At 34.8% G+C, this 24,787-nt stretch overlaps 1 protein-coding gene across 1 annotated transcript in view; it reads left to right on the plus strand.

The window, feature by feature from the left end:
* CSMD1 (CUB and Sushi multiple domains 1) overlaps positions 1–24,787 on the plus strand; it is a 1,210,443-nt gene that overhangs the window by 1,171,661 nt on the left and 13,995 nt on the right. The window contains exons 57-68 of the mRNA XM_055714855.1: positions 380–562; positions 5,209–5,385; positions 6,361–6,540; positions 7,871–8,044; positions 8,969–9,142; positions 11,604–11,677; positions 14,755–14,866; positions 15,946–16,125; positions 17,860–17,904; positions 22,251–22,412; positions 23,427–23,539; positions 24,274–24,361. Coding sequence (XP_055570830.1) covers positions 380–562; positions 5,209–5,385; positions 6,361–6,540; positions 7,871–8,044; positions 8,969–9,142; positions 11,604–11,677; positions 14,755–14,866; positions 15,946–16,125; positions 17,860–17,904; positions 22,251–22,412; positions 23,427–23,539; positions 24,274–24,361 — 1,662 coding nt within the window. The remainder of the gene's footprint in view (positions 1–379; positions 563–5,208; positions 5,386–6,360; positions 6,541–7,870; positions 8,045–8,968; positions 9,143–11,603; positions 11,678–14,754; positions 14,867–15,945; positions 16,126–17,859; positions 17,905–22,250; positions 22,413–23,426; positions 23,540–24,273; positions 24,362–24,787) is intronic.

The following is a 24,787-nucleotide window of genomic DNA, read 5'->3' on the forward strand; positions in this document are numbered from 1 at the left end:
GTTCTTTTCACTCTTGCTGTTATCTAATTTTTGTTATTAGATGTTATTACTAGCAGAGAAGTTGAACTATAAAATACAATGTACAGAAAACTATGTCAAAGAGACAACAAATTTGTTGAACTGACAGAAAATAACAGGGGTGCTTCCTGTGTTCACAATTAGATTTTATCTTTTATTTATATCACATTCTATGCTTAGGTCTATATAGTTCTGAGGTAAGAAGCAGACTAAAAAGACATGCTATTTTCATCTTTGGCTTTGTTTTCATGCCCTTGCATTGGTTGCAGTTAGTAGTACTAGTTACAAGATAGTGTCTTCAGTACCACTACGTTTTCACATAATGTCTCTGCCAATATTTCTGCTCCATTGTGTTTTATAGGAAATAATCCTGGCTATTGCGATGATCCAGGAGTACCAGCCCATGGGTCTAGACTAGGGGATGAGTTCAAAATAAAAAGTCTGCTACGTTTCTCATGTGAAATGGGTTATCAGCTGAGAGGATCTGCAGAACGAACATGCCTGCTCAATGGTTCCTGGTCAGGTATACAGCCTGTGTGTGAAGGTAGGTATTGATAACACTGGCATTTGTAACACCATTGAATGACATTTACTAATGACATTTTATTCTTTAATTAAAAAGAAATGCTGTGCCAGAAATGTGCTTTCATATTGCTCTGCATAAAATTGATATAAAAGAGTTTGCAAGCAGTTCATGTTTTGCTCAAAAACCTAAATCCAAACTGGTAAAATTTTGAACTATATATTTATAAGACTGAGAAAATAATTCTGGTTAAACAACCATTCAGTCTGAAAATAGAGAACAGACACCTGAGCTAAATGCAAAATTCTACAAATGCTTCTGATAGAAGATAGTAAAATGGAATGACGAATAAATTTGTCATCCATCTTCTAACAAAATATTTTCATCTTCTCTTTCTATGTAATGTCTATGCATCAAGAACTTAACAGATGATAAAATAATATTGTATATTTAACTAAGTATAAATTAATGTATATTTCTCCACATAAGTTAGACTGTGTTTTTATAAGATACACTATTTTTATGCTAGCTCTTTCAGAAAAAATGCAACAGGCAATATTTCTGGAAATCACATTTTAGAATAAAAGTATAATAAAGAATTTTTACACTTTTTTCACTGTCAGAATTGGAAAGCAGTAATGAAAGACTTTAGATTCAGTTTTTAAATTACTTCTTTTTTTTCAAGAATGTTTGAAAAGTTGCTTTTTCTCATTGACTGGAGTTGATGGATTCTGTTGTATATGTTGTCTGCTAGACTAAATGACAAAATGGAAGATAGGACAAAATAGTTCTAACAAATCCATTATATTTTTTCACCTAGGCATTTTATCACAGTATCCTTACCTAACAATTGTTATTTTGCAGTATTCTTCAGTACAGACTAGTCTTCTGTCAGTGTAGATATCATCATAACTGTATGAAAATGGCAATGGGCACAGAATCGGTTTTTTCAGCAGACAATTGAAGTTTTACAATGCCCTTTCTTCTTCCCTTGCATGAAGACACTTAGTAGGACAGCAACACTCAGTGGCAATTAGCAGAGTTTGGAATACCACTGGTTTTTGTTTCTTTATATTTTGTTCAACCTTCTGTTTTCAGGAAGAAATTAAAACACCACACATAAACTAAGAAGAAACCCCTTTCCTTCAGTTTTTCTCTTCTCCTTCAGCTGTTTCCTGTTTAGTATAAATAAGGATTAGGAAGGGAATACCTTTTCACCCCTACAAGTTCAAGTTCCAACCTACTGAATTTTTCTCTTCAGTTTAAAATAAATTTTTATACGTATAAAGTGAATAAAGCTTCATTAAAACAAAGTCTTTTAGGTATTATTCCAAACATCAGTAATACTCAGAGTAATTTTTCATTGACAAATTGTGTTTATTTTAATGAATCCCGTAATCTATAATTGTTAGATTTGAACTAAGCATCTGCAGACTTGTCTTCACATAAATTCCATAGATATATTTAGCCTTAATGAATGCATCCAAGCTTTCCTAGTTCATCTCAATGTTGTACTTTGTCCAGTGTCTGCACATGGTCTTTAATTTGTTTTATTAGTATTATCACAGAATCATAGAATTGTTTGGGTTCAAAGGGACCTTTAAAGACAACCTATTCCACCATCCCTGCCATGACCAGGCACACATTCCAGTGGATTAGGTTGCTCAAAGCCCCACCCAGCCTGACCCTGAACACTTCCAGGGATGGGGCACGCGCAGCTTCTCTGGGCAACCTGTTCCAGGCTATCACCACATGCATGGTAAATAATTTCATACTTACGTAATCTAAATCTACCCACTTTCAGTTTAAAACTGTTACACTTGTTCTTTCACTACAGACCTTGGTTAAAAGTCTCTCTCCATCTTTCTTATAACCCCCTTTTAAGTATTGACAGGCCACAATAAGGTCTCCAAGAAGCCTTCTTTTCTCCAAGCTGAGCAACCAGCTTTCTCAGACTTTCTTCAGAGGAGAGGTGTTCCAGACCTCTAATCTTTTTTGTGACCCTCCGTTGAACCCCCTGTAACAGGTCCATGCCTTTCCTGTGCTGGGAGCCCCAGAGCTGGATGCAGTACTCCAGGTGGGCTCTCATAAGAGTGGAATAGAGGGGGAGAATCATCTCCATCGACCTGCTGACCATGCTTTCTTTTATGCAGTTCAGGGTATGATCATCACAGGAATTCCTCCAGTTCTTTAAGGAAAACAACAGCAGAGACAAACTAATGTGTAGTGACTGTAGGTCCCTGTTCTCTGTCCCCACTGCACTACTCATAGAGCAGGTAGTGGAGCCTGAAATGAAAGAATGAAATTAAGCCTGGGAAAGAGAGAAGAAAGGTGTTTTTTTAATGTTTGCCTTTTTGTCCCTATAGAAAGCATTTAAATTAGCAATGAATTAAAGGAATTGTCCCCAGTTTGAGTCTGTTTTGCCCACAATAGTAATTGGTAAGCAATTCCCCTGTCTATCTCAACCCATGAGCTTTGTCATCCTTCCCACAGAGAAGGGGCAGTGAGTGAGAGGCTGGGCTCATAGTGTCATAGTTTAGTGGCAATGAAGTACCACACAGCTGCTCTCTCCCTCCCTCCCTCCTTACCAGGATGAGAAGCAGAATCGGAAAAAAGGTAAAACTCAAGGGTTGAGATAACAACAATTCAATAATTGAAATGATGATGATGATGAAGAAGAAGAAGAAGATGACAGAGAAGGGGAGATTAATAAAGTCCAAAGGGAAGGAAAGAAACCCAAGTGATGTACAATACAATTGCTCACCACCCACTGATTGAAGCCTAGCCAGTCCCTGAGCAGCAATCGGTGCCTATGGGCCAACTCCCCCCAGTTTATATATTCAGCATGACATTCTATGGTATACAATACCCTTTGCCTAGTTTGAGTCAGCTGTCCTGGCTGTGTTCCCTCACAGCCTTCTCACTGGCAGGTCCCAAGCAACTGAAAAGTCCTTGACTTAGTATAAACACTACTTAGCAACAACTAGAAGCAGCAGTATGTTATCAACATTATTCTCATCCTAAATTCAAAAATCCAAAACACAGCATTGTACCAGCTACTGAGGAAAAAAAAAAAAGAAAAAGAAAAAAAAAAAAACCAACAAAACTCTATCCCAGCCAAAACCAGGACAATTTTCCCCCCACACACCCTTATTCCATGCCATTCACATCATGCTACACTTTTGAATACATCATCACCTTCCCTGTCTTTTGATATAAACACACAGGTATCATTCCCTTAGTCTAAGGACTATTGAGTTCATTTAATCCATGACTTTGAGCTCCATTGGTCATAACAGTCTTTTAATGCAGGAAAGATATTGTGAGGTGTTGGATTGTTGCATCTTGAAGTCAGTTCTGGTTCTATCACTGCTGTGTTGATCTGGTTTCATTAAAGTTTGTTCTTTGTTGATATGGCAGTCAGAAGAGAGTCAGGTTCAGATCTTCAAATACAGAATGGCAGAGACAGGTGCCACAAGGTGCCCAGTGCGCTCCTGGGCATATAGAAGTGACAATATACAATGTTGTATAGCAGTTAACATCACACAGTTTGATTCATTGGCTATTTTCATCCAAAATCAAATCCCCTTGAGGCACACATTGAAATTCCCCATCCTTCCACATTACCCACGAAGTACACCCAGGTCCTTGAGCAAAAGCAATCCCACGAATGAGTTTGACTTTACCTGAGGCATGAATAACCCAGACTGTTTTCCCCAGCATATTTTTAAGGTGCACTACAGGAACTTTATCCCCCTCTGCAGTACATAAAAGCTTTGATTGGGTGGGGCCATCTTGGATGGCAGATCCTCTAGTGTTGACTAACCAGGTGGCTTTTGCTAAATGTGTATTCCAGTGTTTGAAAGTCGCAGCACCCATTGCTCTCAGTGTAGTCTTTAACAGTCCATTACATTGTCTGATTTTCCCAGAGGCTGGTGCATGATAGGTGGTGTGATATACCCACTCAATGCCATGCTCTTTGGTCCAGGTGTCTCTGAGGCTGTTGTGGAAATGAGTCCCGTTGTCAGATTCAGCCCTTTCTGGGGTAGCATGTCACTGTAAGGCTTGCTTTTCAAGGCCCAAGATAGTGTTCCAGGCAGTGACATGGGGCACAGGATATGTTTCCAGCCATCCAGTGGTTGTTTCCACCACTGTAAGCACGTGTCGCTTGCCTTGGCAGGTTTGTGGGAGTGTGATATAATCAATCTGCCAGGCCTCCTCATATTTATATTTTAGCCATTGTCCACCATACCAGAGAGGCTTTAACCACTTGGCTTGCTTAATTGCAGTGCATGTTTCACATTCATGGATAAGCTGTGCAATAGTGTACATGGTCATGGGCGCATCTGTGTGTTGGGCCTGAGGTGTCATGGACCCACCAAGATATACATACTTTACTCCTATGTTACCAACTGAAATCTACCCAAACCACTGCAATCCTAGCAGCCTCATCCACCTGCTGGTTGTTTTGATGTTCTTCAGTGGCCTGACTTGGGTACACGAGCATATAGAATATGCTCAAGAATATACCTATTAAACATTTTCTTAGTGGAACTTGCTATAGCTTTGTTAAAAGATGGGCTATTGACTTTTTTTTTTTTTTTCCCTAGTTAGTCAGCTGTCATGGATGGAAATACTGATATTTTGTTAAAAACTTTTCTTTACAGCTGTATCTTGTGGGAACCCTGGAACCCCAGCCAATGGCATGATAATATACACTGATGGAATATTATTCTCCAGCTCAGTCATTTATGCCTGCTGGGAAGGTTACAAAACTTCAGGGCTAACTACTAGACATTGTACTGCTAATGGGACATGGACTGGCACTGCTCCAGACTGCACAGGTCAGAAATAAACTTTTTTCCTCTATAGCTTTAAAGTAGTAAGTCATCCAGGCTTCCTACTGAAAATGATTATTTTATTAGGTAACACATTTCCCTGCCATTCATCTGTTTTATAATACGTGAATATTTTATGTATCTAAAGGTATGTGCTATTTTAATACATGCTAGATGTTTCCAGAACCATCTTTTTAAGATGGATACATAGGTAACTTTATTGTATGTGTTTAACTCATGAATGTCAATATTGAAAAAATGTTATTCCTAAGAATAGATGTTCCTATACAGTTTCTTTTTTTTTTCTTTTTTTTTTAATTTCTCTTTTTTTTTTTTTTTTTTTCTGCTTATGCACAGAAGATGAAGTTCTGGTACTTCTAGATCAGATTTTACCTAATTGGGTACATTACTGTGCTAGTTTTTATCATGAGCCAAATGAGTCAGGTCTGACTGATAACCATTCTGCTAAGGACCAAGAATCAGGGAGCAGTGAGATCAGGATGCTCTGTCAGGGAAAGCGAGCAGGGAGCAGACGAATGCTGCAGGACCAGTGGCCTTACTGACATGGGCAGACCCACAATACCTCAGTACAGTGATACACAAAAGAGAGAGGAATTTCATAACTGCTGGAATTGCCTTGCACCATCAACATTAGGCATAATGTGACCAAGATCCCAGTATGAAGGAAGGAAAAGTCCTGTCAAAACTACTACTAACGTAACAGTCTGCAGTAGCAGTAGGGTATACCAGCTTACACTGGTGTATTTAAAGAATACAATATTTGGCCCATGCTATTGCAGTGCTTCAAAAATACAAGTTTTTAGCTAAAAATTAAAGATTATGTTTTTGGTTTTATGTGATATATATTGATCAAAATTTTTCTTGTTTTGTACACTGAAAAAAGGACATCAGCTATGCATAGTTCAGTGTTTCATTACATGTTTATTGAAAAAAATTCCTTTTTTTTCTTTTCCTCACTAGTGATCAGCTGTGGAGATCCAGGTGCATTAGCAAATGGCATTCAGTTTGGAAATGATTTTACCTTTAATAAGACAGTCAGCTACCAATGCAATCCAGGATACTTGATGGAGCCTGCTGGTTCATCTACCATGCGTTGTATAAAAGACAGCACTTGGAACCAGAGTAAACCAATATGCAAAGGTGTGCTTTTGGACTTAAATACTTTACAAATACTGTTTTAATACTATATGTTTAATTCAGTAATCAGTGTCTGTATTTATAAAAAAAATCAAAGCTTGTTCTGGGACATTTGTCATGCAAATTCCACAAAGATGTTTAGATAAGTATTTGTGTAACATTTGTATTTATTTGGCACATATGTTGCAGTATAATATCAGTCAGAATAGTGACATGAATAACTGCAGTACAAATAAATCACTCTGCAGTTAAGACTATCATAGTGCTCAGTTAAAAATGCTAGGAACAAAGTACTTATTTTCCTTTTTGGCCCTTTACCTTGGATTAGATGTCCAAAATTCTGTAAAGGGATCCTTTCTATAAAAGATTTCCTTGTTGCAGTGGTGTAGTCATCACAAATAGCCAAAAAAGATGCTTCACTAATAGCTGATTACAAGTCCTAACATAAAGGTCATAATGGGAATGAGGCTGAAAGGCAAATAAGGCAGCCTGATGAACATTGTTAGCACTACTACAGCAGCTCAGAAAATAAATTTAACCGCCTAGGGCATCTTATGCTTATAAAAGGACTAGACTGCCAACTCATCTAGCACAGCTTTAAAATAATGTTTAAGTCTAGCCTACTAATTAAATTTTGCCATATCAGTTCAACTGACTGCATCTTCTCTTGTAAAAATCACTGGCTGAATGATTTTATGCTCGTGCTTTTTGTTGAAAGAATTGATGTGTAAATGTAAACTTGGTCATTCCAGATTTCGTCATTTTAGGCACTCTTTAAGAATCTGGAAATGGTATTTTTAGTCTTAGCCACTAATTGCCAGTAAAGTCGATGTCCATTGTGTGCTGAAAGTCTTAGAAAATGAGCAGGTGAATGAACAAAGTGATAATGTGTGAACAAAGTGATGCTGAGGGCCTTAAATAGTGCTGCAAAATTAGTTTAAAATTAAGTGTGAATACTTAGAACTGCAGAATCATAGAAACATATATATTGAAATATATCATATTTATTGGAAACTTTAACCTAGCTCAGTAGCCTGTTGCCAACAATGATCAGTAATGAATATGCAGGGAAGAGATCAGAGCTAGGTAAGCTATATATTCTTCCGGCTTCCAGCAGCCTACAGCTCAGGGACTTCCTGAACCTAGAGGTGGTATTTTTGTATTTAAATTGGTTTTCTGTCTATTATAGGCTGCTTTTTCAACACAGGAATGCTTTGTTGGAACTAAACAGAATAAATTGTATTTTTTCTCTCAAAAGTATGAGTAGATATTATGCCGCATTTTCCTAAACCCTATAAAGCCCTGAAATAATAACTTTCTTTTTGTGACACAGCTATTACCTGTGGCCCCCCTCCACCAGTACTCTATGGGAAAGTGGAAGGATCCGATTATCGCTGGGGTGCCAGTGTCAGTTACAGCTGTGCAGAAGGCTATCAGCTATCTAACACAGCTATTCTCTCCTGTGAGGGTCGAGGAGTTTGGCGGGGAGACATCCCACAATGTTTGCGTAAGTTTTCAGGGAACAGTTGTGTCGGGCTTCACCAAAACTACAATCAGTTCTCTTGGCCTACAGTCAGTTTCTCACAGTTTAAAAAGGACTTAGCTAGATGAGGTAATATGTGGTCTACTGCAGGATTCTCCCTTCTTCTTCCAAAAAGCATACCTTGTGAAATTGAGTGGTTGTGCCCATTTGTCTTCTTCCTTTCCCCAAAAGTAATCTCCATCTCTTACTACCTGGTTGGAGTGATCATCATTCCCCTTACTGATAATCTTTTTGAATGCTCTGAATTTGGCTTGTGGTGAGCCAGGTTAAAATTTTCCCTTACACTTCTCCTTTTTTTCTTTCCTCTTTCCATTTCCATTAACAGGTGAAAACAAATATCCTAACCCTAAGATCATAGCCTTGCTCTCCTTAAAAAATTATTTTTTCTTTCTTGAAAGCAAGTACATACCCTCATATTTTGTTTGTATTTGTTTTTCAACTTCCTCTAAATCTGTCAACGCATCTCTTTCAGTTCTTGAAATCTTGTCAGGACTCTGACAAACATTTTTCCTTTTACTTAATTAGGGCAAAAATTTCCAGCCTACACATCTGAGGGTGACTGATGTGAAAACTGGATACGCTTTGAAGCATTACCATATAGCGCTGTCTACTTTAAGATTACTTTGTAATCCAAATTCTAATCAGCATTTGTCTCAATTAAAAAGTCTATTTTTCCAGGTTAAGTTTTATGCTTATAGTAACAATAACAGTGACAATTAATTTTAAATTGCTGACAAGAATTTATCTGAGCTAGAATCCTACACAGTTAAATGAACATAGCATTGGCACTCAGTATGCCTGACTTGCACATAAAACAATATAGAATACTTCAGATGAAGCATGTGCAGTTTCTAATAGTTTTGTTTTCTTTCCTTTTTTATGTATTAGCTGTGTACTGTGGTGATCCTGGTACTCCAGCAGAAGGACGCCTCAATGGAAAAAGTTTCACCTACAGATCTGAAGTTAGCTTTCAGTGCAGACCACCTTTTATTCTTATAGGGTCTTCAAGAAGATTCTGTCAAGCAGATGGTACTTGGAGTGGAATTCAGCCAACATGCATTGGTAATAACTACCACTACTTATGCTGTTTGTGCTGAGAATATTCTCGATAAACTACTACACTACCATGAATCTAGCAATTAGATTTCCAAATATAGGAAATGTCTGTGTAATATAAAAATAAACAGAAATATGGTTATGTTTTGAATATAAAAATGCTAGTATAAACACAATCACATATGAAGTAATTTGTAAATGTACATGATTGCTTGTCTGCTGGAAATGCAGAATGTCACTAAGCGCAAGTGCATACGTTTGTTCTATCTATTTTTAGAATCTTTTAGATGCACAGAAGACTTGGGCAGCTTAAGGGCCAGATTCTGTCACTGCAGAGTTAAAAGTATTTGTCAGAATCAATCCTAAATCAGAAAGCTTTTTGGACTTTGTGGAAGTGGCTTGTACAGCTCAAAAGTATGAAATGTTCTGGGTGTGATGTTTGGAAATCCCAAAGAACTGCCAAGTACTATTAGTTTCTCCTTGCTAATGTGCAAGTGATAGGCTTTTAGCATCTTACGTAATCAGACTAACAGAGAAATGCTGGACACCTGTAATGCCCACAGACATCAGCATTTCATCCATCAATTGGGGTGACTTGCTAGAGAAAATTATTTTGTGTGTTATAATACAAAAAAATCCTCATTTATATTTCTAAACACACACATTCAAATATAGATTGTAGCCCATTTATGTATTTTGCTCTGGAGGAGATATTGGCTATGTGGAAGAGCTGGGGTGGGCATTCTGGGAAAAGATGTAAGCAAGTTTATTGAAAGCAGCCTGTATTTGTGAATTAAGACATTAACACTGAATACAGTTCTTTGATACAAATTCAAAACTCCTTTTGTCCACAATTTTTATGAACTGGGCAATATATCTTACTTCTATGTTTTGTAACAGAGGCAAGAAGGTTTACAGAAGCTAAATCTCGGGTCTATTGTGAAGAATTAAATTTGAAAATGCCATAATGATATTTCTATTTATATTTTACATAATATTATATAGAAGGAAATGAAAAATACTATGTCAAAGACATAAACTTTTATTTTACAGCACAGTGTTTATGTTATTGTAAAAAGAATAGTAGACCATCTGAAATATTTAGATACCATCATTAAGCAATTTGAAAATTAAGATCAGTGAACAATACCTAGAACTACACCTAGAAATACTATATGATGACAAATGATGCCAAGCTTTTCTGTTTCTAGAGGTTGATAATTTCCCTAAAATACTTTGAGAATTCTTCCTTTTTTCCCCACTGTTTCTTCAGATAAGACATATCTTTAAAAGTCAATTAAGCTTCATGGGTCTTATTAGGAATGGCATTCCAGCTGATGATAATTTGTAAAAGTTCTTGAACTGTTCAAGCAGCTCAAGGTTGGGAGTGTGCTTAGTTTTTATTCTCACACATCAACATATACTTAACTTTTGAAACCTTTGGTAAATATCAGTCTGGTTGAATTGCTATGCTCTGCTGATGGTCAACACTGAAAATGGAAGTTGACCAAGAGTGAGATCACATATTAAATTATTGTATATGATAAGTTCAATTTTCCCCTCTAAAGAAAACTAAAAATGGTTACAGATGAAATGTAGTCCCAAGTTGTGTTATTTGTAATGCAGTGTCAGCACAAAAGCAGGCTTAGTTGCCAAGAGGGAATCACATAATACAGGAAGATCCATCAGATCAAGTCCTGTACTGTCTACTTGGTGGATGTGACTGAGCAACACCAAAGAAAATACACCATTAGAATGTGAAGTGGACATTGCTGAAACAAAAATAGTTTCAGGCTGCTTTAAATTACACTCACGAAACTGATGATCAGATAATTAGTTACACTCTGTTGGCGTATCTTTTTCGGGGGGGGGACGATGACGGGGGGACAGACACGACTGTCTTTTCATTCTCCAGCAACAACTGACGTAGCAATCCATTTGAAACTTAAGTTTTCTTGGTGACATAGAAAAAATTTCTATCAAAGAATTATTTTACTTGCTATAAGAAAGCAAGTTGATTTTGTGTTTGGTTTTTGTTTTGGGTTTGGGGTTTTGTTAGAAATCTAACTTAATCATTAAGCTGTTCATTGGGAAAGAAGAGAAGAAAAAGATTTCCCTATATGTTCTATCTGCATTGTGAATAGTGGGATATACTATGTATTCAAAAAGGTTTAAAAGCATAAGCTTAGCAAAAATTAATGCAATCCTAACTCCAAATTCTACACTGCCAAAGATACCTGCAAAAATTATCCTTAAATAATGGCAATGTACTGAAACAAAGTGCTGTAATTATTTTGGAAATTTAATTGTAAATATAAATTTAATATATAGAAATACACACACTCCATTAAAAATTCAATCATTGTCATCACTAGATATCAATGAAATTACTAAATCTTTGCAAACAGTTTTAGAGTATTATTTCCATACCATAATAATATCTATCATGTTTCAAATTTTACATTAGATCCAGCTCACAATACATGTACAGACCCTGGTACTCCACATTTTGGAATACAAAACAGTTCAAGAGGTTATGAGGTAATTCTTTCTTTTGTCTATTAGCTCTCTAAAATGAAGATGCATTTAATAATTATGAATATATGAAATTATCTGTAGACTTAAATGTCTGATGTAAACCTTAGGAAATTTCCACTCCTTTTAAACATACACTTATGCTTCATTCCAAGTTTTTATTGGGGGGGGGGGGGGGGGTTTACATACAGCTTAAAGAAAGAACTTTTAATATTGCCATATATCATGCATTCAATCCTTTAGGAGGCTTCAGTTGGGATGACTTTAAAAATTGATTACCGAATATGATATGACATGATATAATTACTTTGCTTTACAATCATAATTCTTTCATATATTGATGAATAGTTAGTAAATATCAAACAACCAAAGACCTGTCTGATGCAAAGGCCACATAGTCCGTGACAAAAAAGTCAGCAAGTGGCTTTACTAAATTAAAAATTCATGTTACATTTTATTCAGTCAGAGAAGATAAAATTATTCTATGTGTTGGATCCTCAGTTCTCTGTAGTGAATGTCTTTTCTCTAGTTTCCGAATTCCTCACAGGTTATTAGCTTACTAAGTGACAGTCAGAAAACTGACTGAGGAAATAAAAGTAGATGCAACGCTGACCAATCCACAGTCATTATATGGATTGATTAGCCTCATGTGGATAGATTCTTCAGGTATAAATATTTGTTATTGGAAAATAGAATACGTTCTGTTTGGTTTTCCTGCTTATTTCTGAACAAAGGGCAGGCAGCGTTGGTATTATGATCAAGGTAGTAGAACTGATTTTCAGAAAGTCCTTTCTATAAGTTCCTCTGGTTATTGGTACCCTCCCTCTCCTGCAATTGTGCTGTCATTGCTGTGGCTGTCAGCTCTTTGCTTCACTCATGCTCTGGCCTGGTTCATAAATTCCAAGGCCCCTCTCCCCCAACCACATCTTGTTGCCTCACCCCTAAAGTGGTTCTTCTAGTAATAGGTGCAGTCGCCTGTCTGCTGTCTCATCTGGACCCTGTACGTGTCCCCATCATCACATCAAAAATTATACTAAACTTTGCACCTAATTTGATCAGAGGGTTAGGTTTTTTTTCTTCCCCCCCTTTTATCAGCCTCACAAGTTGTCTTTAATACCAGAATTGTACTGGCAGATTCACTGTTCTGACATCGTTGAACATGAAGGGTCATCTTCTCTTATTGTCCACCTCTGGAGGCAGGTCTTCATCTGTTCTGTATTTAGTCTTTCTCAAGTACGTGCTCTTACTGTCAGATCACTATCTGGTACAAGATAGAAACTTCTCTCCAATTACTAGTGGTGTAGGTTTATTTTTATTTTTTTTCGTATTTGATTAGTGGGGCTTCTTGTGTGTTTAACTTAGCCAAGCTTCTATAAACCAGGTTTTCACATCCTTTCCTTATTATAGAAAGGTGTGATGACAGGCAGAAGACAGACCTTTGAAGGTTTTTCCCCTACCTACCAGCATCCTGTCTTGTCCTGTTCATTTTGTCCCTTCTCTTATTCACTGCACTGTGACTGTTAGGAATGCCTCCAATGTTTTTAATCCCGGTATTACACAAAGGATGCACTACTTTCATTTTTAATTTTACCTGTAAAATGAGAAAGAAATTGTAACTGTAACTACCTTGAACCTAGACATTATTTTTTTGCTTGGTCTTTTGGAACAGTGAGGAAAGATTTGCAGCTCATCGTTACTTACTGATACCAGAATTGGTAATCTCACAAGAAGCAAGATGACAGAGTAAAGACCAGCCATACTGTGTTCTGCTCTCTACTACAGACATGCTGTGTCTCTTTGGCAGGGCAGAGAGACGAAAATGTTTTAAAATAGTTATAAAGAGATAAGTCTACGAAACCGTATCAGTAATTTGACCTTTAAAAATGCCAGTGAATTTCCCAAGCCACTTCAGGAAGAACTGGTGTTGCATTTGCTGAACTTCTATCATGATAATCTGTTTCTATGCAACAGAGTATATAGTTAACAGGTAGCCACTTCTGAAGATACCTGCCTATTTTTAATGTCCATTGGAGTTCTTCTGTGACATTTGCAGTGTAGAGCAAACTGCATTTATATGTCTGCAAGCTATTTTACTAATATGAATTGGTCACTACTCATTTGCAACCTACTTGCATTTGTCCATGTGATATATTACTTTATTAATAAGTCATATAATTTCAAATAATATTAATTTTGGTGGGTTTATTTTCCCCCCATTTAATCTGATATTTATTGCCAAGATGTTTTATCCAAAGTGAAAGCAATGCTTTACTGATCAGCCTTGCATCCTTAAATATCTTGGCCTGGAGTTTATTCTGGTTACTTTCGTCACTACCATCAGTAAGTCTGTTTTAGTAGAACTTTCCACACAATCTCCCTCTCATATGTTATGAAAACTCTTCATCACGTGCAATTTTGTATCCAGTTTTCATGCTTTTCTATTTTCAGTGGAAATCTAAAGAAAGTTTTCTGTTACTTTACCTTTTCTTCTGAGAAATGTCATATCACAGTTGACCATAAGAAGGCTTTCTGTAACACTACTCTGCTAGCTGAATATCTTGAGTAAAACTTAGGTAGTTTACAGTACAAGTGCAGTGTAAGGAATTGTGGGCTCAGGTTTTCTCTGGTGAATTTGTTTGAGTTCTTCATAGTTTTTTTCTTTTTCCTTTTTCTTCTTCAAAGCATTTTCAGTCAAGTCACACAATGAGAAATCTTTGAAAGAGACTTTATAGTCAAGTTGTGTTGAAATATATGCAGTGACGTACAGGAAAGAGACATCTCAGTCATTTAGTTTGCTTCTGTCACATTGACAAACTAATAAGCTGAAATGTTTTAAGTGTCATTCTTTTCCATGTGCAAAGCCTTGTCAATATTTTTCTACTTACTGCTTTCAAATAGTGACAAAAGATCAATTTTTCAAACTTTTCAGTACATTAAAAAAAGAAAAAAGTTTAACACTAGAAACTTTAAAAAGAGGACATTTTTATTTTTGAAAAAAATCTCTCTAGTAGCTTATCACCATCTTGATATCTGACTATGTGTGATGGATACCTCTTTTATCTAATATTCTGTTTTGATCTTAGGTTGGGAGCACAGTCTTTTTCAGATGCAGAAAAGGTTATCATATTCAGGGATCTACCACCCGTTCTTGTCTTGCTAACTTAACTTGGAGTGGCATACAGTCTGAATGCATACGTAAGTCTGGTTTCTTATCTAATGAATTATAATACTGTGAAATTTTAATAGAGTTACAAAGTGATACGTGTAGAAATTCATAGTAAATTGTATGCTAGAAAAAAGTAAACTGTATTTAAAATGATATTTTAAAATGTTTTTTGTTTCCTATTCTAAGACCAAAGATGTATTTGGGATATTAATTTGAAGGAAGATTTATCAGATTTTTTTTCCCCATGAAATTCACAATAATTCTTACGAGTTTTACTCAAAAAAGTCTGTCCCCATTACTGCATTAGCTGCTTTAAATTGATCTGGTTTTTTTGTGTCTGCTGGATTAATAGAGAGCAGAAAGTGGCCTCAAGTATGCATGGGGCTATTTGTTGGCTAGTATTTTGTAAATCATAAACTAGAACTCAGCAAAATTCATCTTTTCTGGGCTATGCATGGGTATGCAAATGATTATTGTATTTTACAGCTCTGTGTGGTTGGAGGACATCAAATAAATATTGTATTAAAATACACTCATAAAAGCTAAATGTAATTAATTAGAATGACCTTAGAATCTTATCCTTTTTCAGATTATCTTTGGGTTGTTATAAATTAACACCATGGAGCCCAGAGACGGAAGTATACTAAGCAACCATATCTGTTAACAGTGTACTATGACAAAACCTTCCTATGGGACCTTTATTTCCATTGAAATTTATAATTAATTTATTTAGCACAATACTTACTCTGTAATTTTCAAAACATTGAGTAGAAGCAATGCTTGAAGCTGTGACAGTACAATAACTCACAGGACCAATCATTGCACCATGTACAATACAATGCATTTTAACTCTTCTGTTTGCTATTGTGATTTAATTTTGGTGTATTGTTTAAAAATATGTGATAGTATCAGTTCCATCTTCCCACAATAATAAAACTGTATGTTCAGAGTGTTACTTTTACAAGTGATAACCATGACATTTCTAAAAGGTGTACAAAGTTTACGTAATGAAAGGGAGTAAGTTGGTATGCATTTGTTTCAAGTTACATGCTCTGATTCTATGGAAACTTTACTACCACTTCTTCTAACTCTAAAAACCCCTTTGCAGCTCACGCTTGCAGGCAGCCAGAGACACCAGCACATGTAGATGTGAAAGCAATAGATCTTCCTACTTTAGGATATACTTTGGTGTACACCTGTCAGCCAGGATTTTTTCTTGCTGGTGGATCAGAGCATCGGACATGTAAGCCAGATATGAAATGGACAGGAAAATCACCTATTTGTAAAAGTAAGTCATTATTCAATTGATATGTTGTGCCCTACTTGGTTGGATTTCATTTTCCTTGGCATTTTTATTTTATATAGTAGGATTGGTTTTTGCTATTTACTATTTAAAGACGCATGTGACACAACAGCTTTTACGCTGTGAAAGAAACAGAAAAGAAATCAAAGTGAACATAGCGTCTAAAACACGTGGAGGAAAACAAAGGGGGTACGTGTGTGTAAATGCACGGGTACACATACATAAATTTACCCCTAACAACAGCAAAAAAAAAACCCCTAAGCAATATAAAATATTTCTTTTAACTGTACTTATCTTTATGTCTCATATTCAAAGAGCATTTCAATTTATTCAGTGTTTAAAGTATAATTCTGTATTAGGAACAAAAAAAAAGTTATTTCACAGGTTGGCTTTTAGATTCATTCAGGTATGCTTTTTGTCTAAGAAAATATAAAATAAAAAGAACAATAAATTAAAATAAATACATCTTTGCATTCTGATTTATATCCATGTAAATTTAATATAGTTTTGCTAGAGTAACCCTAAGTATATAGTTATGAGGGCTAAATTCGCTGTTCGCATGCATATAAACATGACTATGTTTATATAGTTCCTGGTTCAGAAAAAGAAAACAAAATTATATTTAGAGTATGAATAAATGAAAAATAATCAGATGCCATGGGAAAGATGTTTGAAACATTATTTTTAATTGCAATATGTCAAAGAATGCTAAATAGATTTGTTTGGGAAATATTTGATTTTTCATTAATGTAGTAGACTTTTTGTTTCAACTTTGTTAAAACTTATGATCGACACATAAATATTTATCTTATTCTAGTTCCCTAAACAGGATTTTTCATGGACACTATATGGTTGGACTTAATGATCTTAAAGCTCTTTTCCAACCTAAATTGTTCTATGTAACTAATAATTTGAGATAAATGATCTTGAATGCTTTTTGTTAATTTCCTTTTTTTTTCAAATTAAAGATAAAATATGGAGAAGGTTTCTATAAGAAAGCATTATTTTTTTTAATTGACTTACAGTCTTTAGGTATAATTTTTCTTGAATGCACTTTTTCTGCTTTCTTAGCCTTTGATCAGCCAGTGAATTTCTGCTCCGAAAGATAAAACACACACAAGGCCAAATCTCCCAATGGGACTGTAGCCTTTTTAAAGTGGCTAATGATATGATGACAGAACTTGATCTGGGGTCAATGGACATAACTCTGCTGAGTGTACCAGAAATGGTGCCAGTTGTGATCCTTTCCCATGATATCTGATCCTGTCATCTTAAACCATCTATCTGGCTTTTGCTGGTTTGTGTCATAAATGTATAAATCTTTATTAAAACAATTTTTACTATAGTTAATATACTATTATTCATAATTAGATACAATATTTGTCCCCTCTATAAGGCTCTCTTTTATAGCACTGGGACTGATATAAAAATTTTAGGCCTAAAGGTATGAAATGCTTGGCTAGCCAAACAACTTTCAACAGTAATAATGTTGTTTACCTAAATTATTTTCTGATAGTTTTGTGTAAGTGTATAGGTTTGAACATTTAAAGTATTGAAAACCAGTTATTTATGTTTTAAATATGGTTCTATTGAATAAGAGATGATTGCATCCATCAGGCATTGTTTTAACATTCTTTTTTAAAAAAAAACAACAACAACAAAAACAAACAACCAAAGAAATATGTTCATGAAAATGATAATTTGTCTTTTTACTTGTAGGTAAAGGAGTGAGAGAAGTTAATGAAACAATAACTAAAACTCCAGGTTTGTATACAAGAAGAGTTTTAGATCTAAATAAATTAAATTGATTTACACCCTAGACTGTTATGGATAATAAAACTATTTCCAATATTTAACATAAATATTTATTACTCATTCTGAAGGAATATAAATCTTGATATCTTTCATAACAACAGGTGCCATGTAAAAGTTATTCCATGAAATTCTTTCCCAAATATTTTTTTTTAATTTCTACCGTACCAATTTTGCGAATTGCACAAAAAACCCCATCAAGCCAAAAAGGTAACTTATACATATGGAAACCCCAGAACTGGTGTAGCTTTATATCAGAGAGATTGCTATAATGGAGAGCCTTATAATGGGTGTAAACTATAACTGCAGGGATTGAGTTCAGTCAGAGGTCTGCCTTGTACATTGCCAGTGGTATAAGACACCACTAAAAATACCCTAAAAAACAGTTTTGGAAATTTTGATGACCTTCATTTCATGGAAAGTCTCAAGGTATTCTAAGACAGGATTTCATAAACTGTGTGGACCACCACCAGCAGGGAAATATTACTGCTGCTCTTCTGTGCCTCCAAATGAGCATGTATGGAATTAAACTTTTTCTCCTGCCAGTGACAAAATATACAAATACATCTGAGAAATCCTTGATGTAGATCTTCTTAGGTTCAATCATTTTCAGAACATGAAAGGCTTAATATTTTTTTTTACAGACGTATTTAACAATGAGCAGAGTTTTCACAAAATAAATGAGCTTGTGACTCTATCTTCTGAATTTTAGCAAGCTGCAGGGAAAAGAAGATTAATGGTTCACACTCATGGCAGTTCACAGAAGGACTCTGTAGAGTAGATGGGATAAAAAGGTATTTCTGCTAATAATTAACCTTCCTGGTGAGTTTATTAGTGAGAGTGTCAGGTGAAACCATAAATGAGTTTTTCTCAAATGTATTGCTTCTACAGACTCACAATAAAGCAGGATATAAAGTGCATTCATTTTAATTACTATACAGTCTTCAATTATTAGAGGATTCAGCTCACCAACACCTAAAGTGTGCATTAATCTGCTACCACACAGATTTTGAAGTTTAAATGCCAATTTTATCTATCTATCTATCTATCTATCTATCTATCTATCTAATCTAATCTAATCTATCTATATCTCAATTCTCCAAATATACTCATTATGCAGAACATCAGTATCAACTCACACTACATCATGTTCCTTATAACTAGTTGTGATAAGTACTATTTGAAAAGCATTAAAAAAATATTATGATTGAAAATTCTAATAGTAGTAAGCAGAGAACTGAAACTGGGTAACAAATGATAGTAATTAACAAGAAAAAGTTTTAAGCTGTTTTTAAAACCCAAATCTGCACTATTATTTGTCTTTCAAAATCGTGAATTCTCTGTAGTATAGAACACTATGTATTTTGGAGCATTTTCTTTACCTTGCTATCTTGGCTTTTGGCAGAATGCCATTTGCTGCTTTTTTTTTTTTTTTTTTTTAATGGAATGAAGCTAAAGTTGCTAAACTAGAGATTTTTTAAAAGAATAGGTTCATGTTCTGATTTCCCACCTTTGGATATCTGAGTACAAATTATGTTTATTATTATTTTTTATTGAATTTCTATTTTTTTACCAGAGTTAATGTTTTCATAAGCAATAGTAACCGGTTTTTTATAGTACTGTAAATTATAATTGAGTATAAGTTGCAGCTAACAATTTCTCACAATATCCACGTGAAGTTTAAGAACTACAGTACTCTGCTTCCCATGGTTCTCACTGTTTTGTACAGTCTTTGCACAAATAGCTAGGAAGCTGTTTTAATGAGTAGCCATGGATATCCCTGTTCTCCTCGTGTTCTGAGAATCCATAGTTGGTGCAGTCTTAGTATAAAAATACACAGTTCATTATTCTCATTCTGCCTTGGCCCACAGTGGGTGGGAAAGGCAGGGACATTGTAAGGGCTTGGCACATGACAGGGGAGACAGAAATCTATTTTCTCCCCTACTGATTCTGTCCAGATGCAGCAAGTACAAATTCTGGAAATACTGAGTCAATTGTACTATATTGTAAAGTTTAACAGCATTTATTGACAGAATGGTTAGAGAAAGTAGATACTGAGGATGTTGAATGTCACAAAAGAAGTATGGTGTCTGCTCCCTTATGAAAGTCATACATAGTACCTGTTAGGTTCATACCAATAACACTATATGTTCACCAACATGAGAATAACTTCAGACACACTATTTTAATTAAAACCAAAGACAGATAACAATCATTTTAATTTATTTTTAAAATGCCAGGTTTCAAATTTACTGTAGGTCACTACAGAGGCAAAGCAAGGAGGAATAAGTAGGAAAGAGTCTGAAAGAACCTTTACAGAATTCATATTTTTGCAGAAATTATATAAATCCTAAGGGCTGTGAGATACCAATTGAAATTTAGTGCTTCAGATTTTTAGTATTAAGTTGAAGTTACCTTGTGTAAAGCCCCAGTCCTAACTGACTTTTGCTTTGGAAAAGGAAAAGTTAAGATTCTTTGAAGCTGTTGTACCTCAAAGTCACATAGTGGGTCTGCAGTCCCTTGGAATCAAGTGGTGATACAGACAACATACTAATGATGCTTTGAAATCATGCCACATTGAACTTGAATGTTTGTTTGTTGCTTTTGCATAATTAGAAGGCAAAAGACATAGAAGAAGTGATGATCCTTCACCTTTACGAAATATGTACTAGGAAGTGTAATAATATGATTAAGAGACAGTCAACAGTTAATCAATCAACAGATTTTCATACGTACTGCCTGTCAGTAAATTTTGTTGGAAATATATGGTATTGTTGACCTGAATTTCTTTTTTATTCATTTTTGCAATCAGTGATTAGGTGACAGGGGAATACCCATAGAAATTTTTCAAAATAGGTACATAGCGTACCTGCACTGATAAATTACCTTCAGCATAAACAGTTGCCTTTACACATGCTCAGAATTTGATAAAATGCAAAAAATATAATAATTTTTTTAAAAGGTTTAATTAGAAGAGTTTGAAATGTCTAATATCCCTCTTTAGCAAGTATCATTTGTAGTGGTCATGGATAGTAAGGGTGAAGTTTAATAGTTGCTAAGGCTGTCATTTTGTCAAGCTATCATGATTGGTTAAACAGTTCTTTTTATGAAGTTTTATTTTGATTCTTAAAGCTTTACTTCTCAAATTGTAATGCTAGAAAGATCTTAGAATTAAGTGGAAAATGTCTATTTTCACTTGTCAGAAGCTGCCAGGAAACACTGGGTGCTGCCTGGCCAGGAGGAGAACTGGAGTCTTTCAGACAACCGAACTGTTTAATGTAACTGTCATGTTTCGAGGAAGCCTTCCCCAAATTTTATAACAGCAAAATATATGGGAGAAATGTAGCAATGCATAGGGGAGAACCAAATGTTCAAGACATGTAGCACCCTGTAAATGTATCTGACATAAAATTTTCTCCTAAGAATTTTTTACTCTTGTTCGTTTCCTTTTCAATTAATGTTAATATCATACTCTTGAATGAGAGACTTTTTCTACTCTGCTGGTGATATAGCCAAATATTTTAAACACGACATTTAATGACATATAAGTACTTTACTTTTTCTATATAGAGGAAAAACATCAATAACATCAAACAAATCACCCAAATACATATACTTCTTCCTTTAGTTCATGCTTCATTTTATAGATATTTTTACTTCAGATTATTTGAACTGCAGTTTCTGATAAACAGACCTTTATTTTAAATTAAAAATGTGGCCTGCTGTGGCAACTTCACTGTTCAGAGGTGCAGTAATATTGTAAGGAGAAAAGGTGTGGTATCTAAAAATGACCGATGAAAAGCTTGTGCTAAACTGTATCTGGAATTCAGTGAATTCAGTTGAATATTCAGGTTGATATTCAGTTGAAAATCACACACAGTGCTGCTTTAGTAGGTTCATGAAATAAAAGGGATGGTCTAAGACAGTGCCTCCTTCCAGGAATCTCTGACTTCAGAATATTATTCTCCTCTTTTTCATCATACTTGAAAGCTACAGAGTTTAGGGGAAGAGTCCATTATTTTTCATAGTCTTGAGGACATTCACTGAAGCACACAAGCTATGAAGTGTGAGGTTATTTAAGACCATAGAGTAATGGGCAGTATAACATAGGCAATTATGTGGAAAGGTCATTAGATATATTGTCTTTACTGTTGTAAAATTTTTACTATAATACCTCCTTAGAACAGTGGATTGCTGCTGTAACAGAAAAAATGAAGAACATAAATATGACTGGAAAGATTGCTACTTTGTTGTAGTTTACTCCTTTCTTTGTTTCTCTTTTGCCCACGTTTATTTAGTTCCCTCAGATGTGTTTTTTATAAATTCACTGTGGAAAGGGTTTTATGAATATTTAGGAAAAAGACAGCCTGCTACTCTGACTGTTGATTGGTTCAATACTACAAGCAGCAAAGTGAATGCTACATTCATTGAGGCATCCAACATACAGCTCAAATTATCAGGTAGGTTTAGAATTTGGTGTTAAAAAAAAGCTGTTCATTTAATATTTTTCATCTGTTCAATTTTGTTTTATTTTATGCCAAACACAAAATGAAACAAAAACTTTATGTTTTCACTAAAAATGTTTTTCTGCTTATTTTGCAAAAGGAAAGGTCCTAATGTAATGGTCCACACAGATTTCAGTCAGTTTATATGGGGTCACCCACCTATTTCCCCCCTTACATTTCAAATAAATATTGAGGTAGGGTTTTTTAATCTCAGACTGTTGGATAGTATTGATATGTTGAACTCACAGGTAATATTGAAGTGGCAGACAAAGTGTATATAAGCATTTTAAGAACTGTACCATTGAAAAGCTCCATTATTCAATACTGATTAATATCTGCTTAAAAGTAACATGGTCTTGAAAATGGCATAACATAAAGTAGACACAGATCATTAAATAACTTTGTAAATTATGCATACTTTTTCATCAACATCATGCATTCCTTTCTGCAAATCTGACTGTGAAGTTCTGATTTAGCCTCTGATCACGGTTGTATTTCAAAAGAGGATTATGAGCTATCAGTACCTTCTAAAGTCAAGGGTTCAGAGAGAATTTCAGTAGTTGGCTGCCAAATAGCAAATTTTCTTTCACTGCGCCATCGATATTTATATAGCAATATACTGCTGTAATATCAGTAAAATGCATTTTTTTTTTCCAATTCAGGGAAATTCCAGGCAAGGAATTTTATCTGTATTCAGAATTATTGAAATACTGTACGAAAAGAAAAATATTCTTGCACATTTCTTTATAAAATTAAACAGTACAAACCCACCTTTCATCCTGTTATCAAGTAAGATATGGGTGAAAGATCAGTAAAATAAGATCCTGGTATTAAAAATTTTGTCAGTACAGAATGTTTTCTACAAGATATTTTAGTTCTAAAGCAATACGTTTAGCTTTGACAGGATATTTGAACAAAGTGGCTGAAAAATTATTTAAAAGGCACGTGTTACTTCCTTTATGTTAATAGGTGTTTACAAGAAAGAAGAAACCCATTTGCTCTTGAAAGCTTTTCAGATTAAAGGACCTAGTGACATTTTTGTAAGCAAGTTTGAAAATGAAAACTGGGCACTAGATGGTTATGTAAGTAAATAGACTGCTATGGATAATGCTTGCTGAGTTTAAAGGTTGAAATAATTTGTGATTTCCTAATACAAATATCTCCAATTTTTTATATTACAAATATGGAATGCAGCACTCTAGACCTCAGTGTAGAGAACACATTATTTTTCTTTTCAAAAATTTGTATATAATCTTATGTCTGCCTCACTCTCGTTATAATTTTTAGTTTTCTAAGGGGAAATTGCAGTGAATGAGCTCATTTTGCCATGGTTTTTCCTTGTTTTCTTATATGAGAGTGGGAAATTTGCCTTTAAAAATACTGTCCTTTTTTAGTTTGGTAAACAGTTCACTGTAATAAAATTACATCTAATCTTGATGAAAAAGAGTGTTATTTTACTCTTTATGGTTCCCCTTTGTGCCTCATGTTGTTTTCTATGAAAAATTATTTTAAATCTGACAATTCAGTGGACTTATGTATCAGTACACTAATTCAATTATGTGTATGCCAGATAAAGAATTTTAAAACCCAGCAATATATATCATATATTTTAAAGTAATTGAAGGTGTTATTTTGAAACTTTGTTTAATACTGTTGCACACTTAAAATGATAAATATTGTATAAGCATAGAGAGTTCTTAAAGGATAAAAGTGGGAATCTGGGATCCGTAGATCTACTTTAAGTCAGAAAAAGAAGTGGCTAAACGTTCTCATTTATTTGTTATAGAAATCTTTTTTCTGTTTCAACATATTTTAGGTATCCTCAGGGCTTGAAAGAGGTGTTTTTACCTATCAAGGTGATATACATGGAAAAGACTTTGGAAAATTTATGCTCCAAAGACAAGGTAAACGCATTCATAGAGCTTTAATATGTATAATATTTTTGGGTCTTGCAAGAGTGGATTCAACAAATGACTCTGCTATCTAGCTGAAGTAAGCATGTTTATTTCATGCTATTGCTATTATAAAAAATATAGTGAAATATGCATATTTGAAAACAGTTCAGATCCCAATTTAACTCTACTTAACCTTCACTATCTCATGTTTTCTAATATAGCAACCTGATAAGATGACTACAGGATGCTGCTAAAGAGAATGACATTGCAAGTTTGCTTTTCTGTGAATGTCTTTTTGAAAGTAACAGGTGTGTCATGCAATGCAAAGACATTTTCTTTTCTGATGTCTAAATTGCAGGCAGAATCATATAGGAAATTAAAAGAACAGAATCAACACTGATTTTAGTAGTGTGATTTGGAGAGGACTTGTGGCTG

The sequence above is a fragment of the Falco cherrug genome, chromosome 6, assembly GCF_023634085.1.
Source record: "Falco cherrug isolate bFalChe1 chromosome 6, bFalChe1.pri, whole genome shotgun sequence".
Taxonomy (NCBI): Eukaryota; Metazoa; Chordata; class Aves; order Falconiformes; family Falconidae; genus Falco; species Falco cherrug.